The 10,000-nt window shown below is 41.2% G+C and overlaps 2 protein-coding genes across 2 annotated transcripts in view; both read right to left on the bottom strand.

Annotated features, from left to right (window-relative positions):
- dnajc27 (DnaJ (Hsp40) homolog, subfamily C, member 27) overlaps positions 1 to 3,651 on the bottom strand; it is a 6,195-nt gene extending 2,544 nt beyond the window's left edge. The window contains exons 1-4 of the mRNA XM_078291154.1: positions 3,263 to 3,651; positions 2,477 to 2,559; positions 2,077 to 2,146; positions 1,362 to 1,526 (exon numbers count right to left, since the gene is read on the bottom strand). Of these exons, the coding sequence (XP_078147280.1) occupies positions 1,362 to 1,526; positions 2,077 to 2,146; positions 2,477 to 2,559; positions 3,263 to 3,349 (405 nt within the window). The 5' untranslated portion in view covers positions 3,350 to 3,651. The remainder of the gene's footprint in view (positions 1 to 1,361; positions 1,527 to 2,076; positions 2,147 to 2,476; positions 2,560 to 3,262) is intronic.
- Positions 3,652 to 5,885: 2,234 nt separating this feature from the next.
- Positions 5,886 to 10,000, bottom strand: part of cd247 (CD247 molecule) — a 19,607-nt gene continuing 15,492 nt past the window's right edge. The window contains exons 4-8 of the mRNA XM_071904331.2: positions 9,956 to 10,000; positions 8,592 to 8,621; positions 8,147 to 8,200; positions 8,026 to 8,055; positions 5,886 to 7,408 (exon numbers count right to left, since the gene is read on the bottom strand). The exon at positions 9,956 to 10,000 is cut by the window's right edge and continues 21 nt beyond it. Of these exons, the coding sequence (XP_071760432.1) occupies positions 7,343 to 7,408; positions 8,026 to 8,055; positions 8,147 to 8,200; positions 8,592 to 8,621; positions 9,956 to 10,000 (225 nt within the window). The 3' untranslated portion in view covers positions 5,886 to 7,342. The remainder of the gene's footprint in view (positions 7,409 to 8,025; positions 8,056 to 8,146; positions 8,201 to 8,591; positions 8,622 to 9,955) is intronic.

The raw sequence follows: 10,000 nt of genomic DNA, 5'->3' as shown, positions 1-10,000 counted from the left end.
CTGTCTGGTAACTTAGTCTGCTAGATGAATATTATTACAGTTCTGCTACTGCTAAAGTTTGACTGATCTGTTTCTGAAGACCGATGTTTTGTACTGATGCCAAAAAGTAGTAGTACAGGTAGTACTGCAGTAGTACTGCAGCAGTACTGCAGTAGTACTGCAGTAGTACTACAGTAGTACTGCAGTAGTGTTACCTTGTTGGCGCAGACGACGAACACGATGCTGTAGGTAGTAGTACTGCAGCAGTACTGCAGTAGTACTACAGTAGTACTGCAGTAGTGTTACCTTGTTGGCAGACGACGAACACGATGCTGTAGGTAGAAGTACTGCAGCAGTACTGCAGTAGTACTACAGTAGTACTGCAGTAGTACTGCAGTAGTGTTACCTTGTTGGCGCAGACGACGAACACGATGCTGTAGGTAGTAGTACTGCAGTACTACAGTAGTACTGCAGTATTACTGCAGTATTACTGCAGTGTTACCTTGTTGGCACAGACCACAAACACGATGCTGTAGGTAGAAGTACTGCAGCAGTACTACAGTAGTACTACAGTGTTACCTTGTTGGCACAGACCACGAACACGATGCTGTAGGTAGAAGTACTGCAGTACTACTGCAGTAGTACTGCAGTAGTACTACAGTGTTACCTTGTTGGCACAGACCACGAACACGATGCTGTAGGTAGTAGTACTGCAGTAGTACTGCAGTAGTACTACAGTAGTACTACAGTGTTACCTTGTTGGCACAGACCACGAACACGATGCTGTAGGTAGTAGTACTACAGTAGTACTACAGTAGTACTGCAGTAGTACCTTGTTGGCACAGACCACGAACACGATGCTGTAGGTAGAAGTACTGCAGTACTACTGCAGTAGTACTGCAGTAGTACTACAGTATTACCTTGTTGGCACAGACCACGAACACGATGCTGTAGGTAGTAGTACTGCAGTAGTACTGCAGTAGTACTACAGTAGTACCTTGTTGGCACAGACCACGAACACGATGCTGTAGGTAGTAGTACTACAGTAGTACTGCAGTAGTACCTTGTTGGCACAGACCACGAACACGATGCTGTAGGTAGAAGTACTGCAGCAGTACTACAGTAGTACTACAGTGTTACCTTGTTGGCACAGACCACGAACACGATGCTGTAGGTAGTAGTACTGCAGTAGTACTGCAGTAGTACTGCAGTGTTACCTTGTTGGCGCAGACGACGAACACGATGCTGTAGGTAGAAGTACTGCAGTACTACTGCAGTAGTACTGCAGTAGTACTACAGTGTTACCTTGTTGGCACAGACCACGAACACGATGCTGTAGGTAGTAGTACTGCAGTAGTACTGCAGTAGTACTACAGTAGTACCTTGTTGGCACAGACCACGAACACGATGCTGTCCATGTTGGCCTGGGATCCGCTCTCCTGCTTCATCTCTCCCAGCCAGCTGTCCAGAGCCTCGAAGCTCTCCCTCACGCCCACATCGTACACCAGGACCACGCCCTGCGAGTCCTTATAGAACTCGTTACGCACCTGAGGGCCGGGGTCACAGGTCAGCGCACGACAACATCAACCTGAAATACACCGGCTAAAAGATGCAATCGCTAACAAGTTCCTCATTATTTTACAGTGTGTGTTATTCCAACTCATTTATCCAGCGGTTTCTGAAGGGATTAGCTGTTTGTCCCTCTCTCACCTTCTTTTCTTGCTCTTCTTCAATATATTTTAATATATTTTTAACTTCTCTTCCTTTATGTTCCAAGCCTTTTTATAATGTTACTGGCATGTTTTAGACTGAACTTAATTCTTATATTATTACTGTTACTAACATGTGTACTTTCTCTCACTGTTTTTTTCTGCCACATCATTTCACTGCCTATTTCTTAAACAAAGCGTTTATATTACATGTTTGAATTTGAATGGAGAACATGTGACTCGAACCTCTGACCCCTGCACGTGTCTTTCTCCTGGTGCAGCAGCGCCGCCTACTGGCCCTGATGTAGAACCCCGACTTCTGACATCATCTTACTGTTCTGACTTTGTTAAATAAAGGTTCAAAAGAAGTAAATTCAGTGCAACTCGCCTCGTAGAAGAAAGGATGACCTGCCATGTCGAAGATGTTCACTTTGATTTCTCTGTCGCGAACCTGAACTCTGACAACACAGCACAGTCACACAGACTGATTACATGCACTGCTAGTACTGCAGAAACACATTAAAACAGTACCAGTCCTACAATAACACACATTACATACAGTACTAGTACTAGAGTAACATACTTTACAGTCCAAGAATAACACATGAATACAGTACAAGTCATATAATTAACACAATACAGTATTAATAATAGAATAACGCATGAGTAATAGAATAATACATCAAGTGTCAGCTACATGACTGGAATGTGAATTATGGCAGCAGTGAAATATAATAAAATATAATAAAAGCGTTAAGATTAGTTAACTAGACAGTTTATTTACTTACTTGGTGACACCATAGTCAATCCCAATGGTCGCCAGATACTTTGGGACGAACCTCTTCTCACAGTAACGTTTGATGATGCAGCTCTGGAGAGAAAAACGAAGGTTTATCATAGGCAGTTGACGCCAAACTCCATTAAAAAATCTGTCTCCAAATCAAATCTGTCTATGTCGGCGTGCTAATAAACATATGTAAAACATAATTTGTAATCATTTATGAGTCAATCTTCTTCTGGTAATTTCGGCATACATATAATCCACCGAGCAGCTCTTATATCAATACAATTTAACTTTTTGAGATGGTTCACACTGCTCGCTGCCAGCCAGCCACGGTGTGTGTCTGTTGGATGAACACTGCAGGAACAACAGGGGAACCTAATCTAAAAGTTGACATTAAATTGCAGTAAGTCCTGTTTGGTGTATTGGATGTATGCCGAATTTAAGAGAAGATCCTGTGCTTTCAGAAAAAGTCTCTAGTCATGTTCTGCGATGTATGAATGTCTGCTAATAAGCAAGGAAGCATTAAACTGACAGATTTTTTAACGTCGGGTGGCCTGAGAACAGTATATACCAGGGCTAACAGCATCACCTAACAGCATCCTAACAGATAAACAAAAGAGCATAATTAAGGTTTATAATCACAGCTACAACATCCCAGTACTTAAATCAAAAGTGGTTTTCATGATGTAGCGTTAGCTCTAATAAACAAGGAGACATGAAGGTTTATCACAGCGAGCAGCATCCATCACTCAAATCAATATGAGGTTTTGTTAATAGAAACTCAACCTACCTTTCCAACCTCGGCGTTCCCGAGGCTGATCACCTTCACACGCAGTGACTTCTTATTATCTCGCCTCTTTTGTACATTTGTGTCCATCTTGGATGCTTTTTATTGTTTTGCGGTCAAACCCCAAGGCTGCTGTTGGTGAATAGCTGGGACTCCAGTGTTGACAGTTGTTGTTGGGAGTGTTGCTAACAGGCTAGCTAGCTGTTAGCAAGCTGGCTAGTACTCAGCACGGCTCTTAACCTGAATTAGCCGGTTTAATTAATTAAACAACATGTTTTTAATTTTGTTTCAGTCCCTGCTGCTAATGTTGTGGGTCAACTGCCATCATACAGGAGGCAGAAACCCAGCCTGCTAGCCACATAGCCTAACTGCTAACCACTTAGCGTTTGGTACCAGTGTCAAGCCACCAGGGATAATCAAAGTAAAGACTTCCGGCCACTCTTCAAAATAAAATCCTCTATTGACGAACATTATGCTACAATGTTTTTGGAGTATTACAAACTACCTAGGTGAAAAAAAAAAAAAGTATATTTAAGGAGGATTCTGTAGTAAGTCAAAATACAATGACAGATCTTCGCAATTAAAAACCATATAGGCCTATGCAAGATGCCATATACTGTAGGGCTACAAAACTCATACCTGACAACTTGGAGGAAGGATGTCTGCTACCATGACAAAAGACTAAACAAAAAAAAAAAACTTGTGGGGCAAACTGAGGCAGTTGTCATCGTGAAAACCATCTGTAGCATTAAAAACATCCTTTCTATATACTGTATCTCTATAGGACAGACGGATGACCATCCTGTCCAGTAGATGGCAGGATGTGAACATTTTTAAACTGTCCACTACACCTTACCTGTCCTGTAGTAGCAGTAAGAGCAGTACTGTTGCAGTTTTGAATAATAATCATTATATCCATGTACAAATCATATTTAACGGGTGCAATCAATAATCAATAAGGGATCAGAGCTTCACCTGGATCGATCATTGATATTTTCAGAGCCTGTTAGCTGTCGGTTCTTCAGCTGGATTTATTAAAAAACACTTTAAAATATGACAGAAGTGTAGATTGTTTTCACAAAGCTACGATCCTAATGAAGGACATTTATTCTGAACTGTTACATAGACACATGGTCAAACAGAAAAACATCACAAAAATAGAATCATTAGAGCAAAATATCTCAGGAAAAATAGCCATTAATAATACGCTGTGTATCTAACATAACAAACCACTGACACTTAATATTTCAGCTCCACTTGGTTCCAGGTTTTTAAGGAACAGTGATGAAACATTTCAAAGACAAATAGACGCTGGAAATATTTTAACAAAGAAGATCTACTCCTAAATACTAAAATGGAAATAAAACAATTATTATATTAATATGATGTAGAATAAAGTAACAGGAGAAAATACAAAAGCAGATTTATAAAAAGGACCGCAGATTTTGGTTATATGACTATTAACATTTGAAAAAGTGAGGAAATGATTGACAGCACAACACTAGACCAAACTATGGAACTTTTTACAGGAGATCAGGAACTTCAAGCTGCTCTAGTCCAGATCTGAACCTGAAACGATCAGTAATGTTCCTTCAAATCTACTTACAGAAAGAAGCTAGGCCTGCTGCGGCTCGTTTACGGTTGATTTTAAATTCAGAAATAACAAATTATTTTAGATGCGGGCGTTCCAACAAAGTTACGTGAACGCTTCCGAGTCGCAGCAACCAGACGAGTCGTCCTGTTCTTTTGCTTCTTCCAATATGATGTGAAGGCAGCAGAAGAAGAAGACATTTATTTTACTGAGGATTTCTGGGTAATGAAGTCCTTAATATTCAAACAGTTACCTCTCGCTCGGGGCCGCCATGTGAAAACCGTCCTACTCCGGCTTTAAGTCCCTGGTTGAATAAATGAGCCAATTTTACACTGAACTTCAGGTAATGATGCATTTCCATATTGATATGTAGCATACATGGCTAAAAGCTAAAGAAGTACTTGGGTGTTGTGTGAATCTGTCAATCATTTCTGAAATGAAAACGGACACCAAAGCACTTCAGCCTCCATGTGCCTTTATCTGCAGATCAATGCCTTGGTGTCCTTGATTCGTACATAGATCAGAACGGCGTGACGTTTCAAACAGGCCACGCCCACAAAGTGCGGGACAGTGATCTGCCCCGCTCTGTCTCTACGGGCAAAACTATACATCAACATTTTCTGTGGCTGCTTGTTCTGTGTTCTGATAATTTATGTGAAATGTATTTGGTGTAAATAATTTGTTGTTACTTTTCACAGTTATCAAAGAACTGCATAATCATTAAAATGTTTATTTTCTGGAAGTCACAACATGCTAACAAGCTAGCTAACCTCCGTTCAAGAGAGGAGTCGTGTTGCATTCTGACACTTCAAGAAAAAACATTTTATGATCCTGCTGCTGTTTGACAGTACGGAAGAGGATTAGGGCCACGTGAAAAATGTATTTGAGTTCTGAATTTAATCTCAGAATTCTGAGAATAAAATCAGAATTCTGAATTTAATCTCAGAATTCTGACTTTATTCTCAGAACTCAAATACATTTTTCACGTGGCCCTAATCCTCTTCCGTATGACAGCCGTGAAAAGCTAACAACAAATTATTTACACTATATACATTTCACATCAACTATTATAACACAAAAAACAACCACAGAAAATGTCAATGAACTGTTTTGCTCACAGAAGCTGAACAGGGTTTCTCACTTTGCAGCCGCGGCCTTTCTGCCGTGTCATCGCCATTCTGATCCATCGTGCTGCACAGTCGCTCTGTGGAAATTAACTCTTCAGATATGAACCCAACTGCATTCTTGCAGCTTCGCCCCAAGAAACGTCAGCCCGGCGTTTCTTTATAAGACCCTGACACGTTAAGAGGAGCAGATGGACCAGGAGACGCGGCGTTAGCGTCCCCGAAACACCGAGGACAAGACCACCTTCAACCGCATCTTAAGACGCTTTCTGGGAACCCAGCTCTTGTGTGTAATGAAGGTGAAAAAGGGAACTGAATAGTTGCTGTGAGGCTTTTCCACGTGGAAGAGGAACAAATTCTGACAACGAAGGTCTTTGACCAACTTATCGTAGTGCAGTGAGAAGATCGGCAGCAGCTTAGTGAAGCATCGAGGCGCCGTCGCACCTAATGCACCGAAAGAGTTGAATGGAGGCAGTTTCATGACAAAACTCGGGAAAATAAGTGAGAAATTGAGCCGGCAAGAGGACTGTAAGGAGAAAAGGCAACATTACCATCCCGCCTCCGGCAGATTCTGGCTGAAACGTCGTCTATTTTATACATTTTTGAATAAAGCTGCAGTGGAGCGAAGTGTTTTCTCTTCACTGTCCACTTTTCTTTACCCAGCACCTGAAAACAGGATGTGCGTATCATTTCTACCACCTGTGTCCCTGGATTATTTTACCATCCAGATGACTTTGTGCCCGGGCAAAATCACATTCCTGACCCCCTGTGGTGAAACTAACAGAGCATTAGCGTTAGCGTAAACCCTTGCAGACTAACCAACCAAATACTAGAAAGAGAGACTTCAAACTGCTGCCAATTCTGTCATCACAGAACAGGAAGTCGACCAGTTGACCAAAGAGCTAAATTGCCAGAAAACATCGGGAGTACAGATCCTTTCCACAAACATGGCTGACGTACCTCCTCTTCACAAAATGGTTAGCCGGTTAGCACAAAATGCTAACCGGCTAACAAAGGCTAACGTTGATTTCTGTGCTGTTAGCATGTTGTGACCCTCGATCAAATCTGTTGTTTACAGTGTTTCAGTCGTCTGACAACAGAAACAGAAAGATCTGTCTGCATTGTGTTCAAATCTGTCAAAACACTAAATCAGAGATCAGGGAGGAGACGGAGAGTCGGCTTCTTAACATCGCTGCTAATGGTGAGAACCGATCTATAACCTGCGGAAGTACGTCAGCCATGTTGGTGAAAAGGGTTTAAAAAGGGTTTGAAAAGGGTTTGAAAAGGGTTTGAAAAGGGTTTGTTCCGTTGAGGCTGACGGGGGGAGAGCTGCGTTCAGGGTCGGAGCGCCGGGCGAGTTCTGCGGCGTTAGCGAGGAGGAAGCGGCTGCATCTGCAGCGAGTCGTAGGTGTCCTTACTGGCCTTGCTGAGACCCTGAGGGGGACGGAGAGGGTTTAGACTGTGGGTCACTTCAACATCAATAAACCATCAGCACATGCATGTAGACACATCAGTATGATGACAGGAAACATCCTCCATAGTTTCTCCACCTGGTGGATCTGGAGGGAAATCTGCTGGATCGCTTTACGGCACAAAACAGGAAGAGCGGAACGGAGCTAAAGCTTCTGAACAAATCCCTTAATTTTATCCCTGAAATGTCTTTAATTTCTCATCACATAAACATTAATTATCCATTAAAAATGACAGCTTTAATAAAGTCAGGTTAGTATCATGGGTTTATAAGGGATTTTATTCATGGGTTGATTCACAGAGACAGGGATTTTTGAAGCCTTTTATGCAGGTTCACAGGTTATTAAGTGGAAATTAATGGAAAGTTCCTGTCTCCCTGAATTCTACATTAAATTAGAAAGTAAGGAGTCAAGATTAAGGAGGTGTTTAAGGAGGTTTTGATGGGGTCTCCTCCATTAATAACTCCCTTAATTAATTTTAAGGGGATTTTGCATGAACTAAGGGGTGAATTACATGGAGGCACTTTAACCAACACAGGAAAATGTATTTTTCTGTAAATATTTATCAGTCCAGTCGCTCACCTGGTAGACCTGCTCATTCTTTTTGTGGCGCTGCAGAGAGACGAACAGAAATAATATTAGAAAACACTCGCTAATATTAAATATTGAGCGTCAAAAATAATAATAATATCACAACACTCACCTCTCTTTTGACAGGCAGCTCCTTATATTCTCCTTCTGGGCGTCTGTTCAAGTCCTGGACCGGAAACACAACAGAATTATTATTATATATTATATATTATTATTATTATTTTAACATGAAATCTGTCCATCAACCTTATTTTATTACTATTGTTATTCTGTCACTTTATTTAGGCCAGAAATGTTCATTAAAAGTTGTTTATATCTGTTGATACACTGCTGCTGCTGCTGCTCCTAATTGCAAAAATATAATCTATTACGCAATTATATAATATATTTAGTATGGTAATTGTACTCTGTTTACAAAGTGATTTAACCATTAAATAAAAGTAAATAGACTCATAAAGAAACTAACAAGTAAAAAAATGAGGGCACTACAAGGTGTGTGTGTGTGTGTGTGTGTGTGTGTGTGTGTGAGTGTGTGTGTGTGTGTGTGTGTGTGTTACCGTATAGGTTTCATCAGCCGCCCGACGGTTCTGTGGAGTAGAACAGACCAGATTAGATTAGAATAAAGTAGAGCGAACAGGAAACAGGTTTGAAGTAAACAGACTTTTGGTAAAACAGGTTTTTAATAAACTGTCTTATGGCAGTTTGACCCATGAGGAACCGGGTTCCTCCAGGTTCTCTGGTTTGGGTCGAGGTTCTATATGGAACCAAAATGACTGAAAGAACCCTCTGATTTGATAAATAAGTGCAGGTCTGCATGTTAGCGCGTGCAGACCTTGGTGCGTCATCGATGTTGTCACGTGTAGCAGATAGTGATCCATGACGTTAGCCCTAGAGCCAGTGTAGCAAAATAGTGATCCATCATCCAGATTACAGCTCAGCTTTCATTCCTTCCAGCAGAATAAAGAACTGGCGTGGCTCTTAAAATGTTTTCAATACTTCTGTAAAATGTTTTTTTACAGCACCATAAAGCTACGATACAAACCTAAAGAACCATTTACTGCTGTATCTTTATGTAAGAAGGACTTTGCTTTAACAGTGAATCAGTAACAAAGCTGGAATGGAGGATTTATCTCCAGCAGCTGAGTCTCATGATGGAGGAACATGTAGAACTGTGTGTTAGTTAATAAAGTGTAAATGTGTAGAACTGTGTGTTAGTTAATAAAGTGTAAATCTGTAGAACTGTGTGTTAGTTAATAAAGTGTAAATCTGTAGAACTGTGTGTTAGTTAATAAAGTGTAAATCTGTATGAAGCAGCTAGAAGCAGAGAGCAGCTGAGTCAGCTTGTTGTGGTGTGGCTGTAGATCCATTCAGTAACGTTCTCAGTAAAAGTGAATAGTGTGATAAGGTGGATTTGGTTACTGTGACACAGTAAACTGTCTTGTCTTTAGCCCTAGTCTCTACTCCAAAACACTCTGAGTTGTAGCTTGAGAAGAGTCAGCTCAGTTAACCTGAACAAACTGTTAGCTAGCTAACTAGCCAGCAAACACACTGATGTTAATGTGAACACGCTAACGCTAGCCGCTACTAGCTACGTTAGCTAGTGTGCTAATCGGATGTGTTAACAACAAGACAGTGATGTTAGCTGACCAGATACTATGGTTAGCTAGCTAACAAGCTGACATTATCTAAACACTAAATCAATCAGATGGATCAGTGATGAAATGATCAGTTCAGTCAGAAACAGACAGAAATTAACCGTCTGTTCAATTCTGTTGAGACAGAAACACAGTCAGCTGTTCAGAGCTGAGGACCTCCAACATGGCCGCCAGAGGGGGGCGACATCATCTGAAAGCCCTGTATATCATCGTGATTGATGTGGTGTATGTTGTATACACACACACACACACACACACACACTCACTCTTCCTCTCTCTGGGTCTCCCTTCATCAGCGGGGCGTAGCCTCC

This window comes from Centroberyx gerrardi, chromosome 21 (genome assembly GCF_048128805.1).
Source record: "Centroberyx gerrardi isolate f3 chromosome 21, fCenGer3.hap1.cur.20231027, whole genome shotgun sequence".
Taxonomy (NCBI): domain Eukaryota; kingdom Metazoa; phylum Chordata; class Actinopteri; order Beryciformes; family Berycidae; genus Centroberyx; species Centroberyx gerrardi.
Note: the sequence above shows the minus strand (reverse complement) of the source record. Positions and strands in the feature narration are given on the sequence as shown.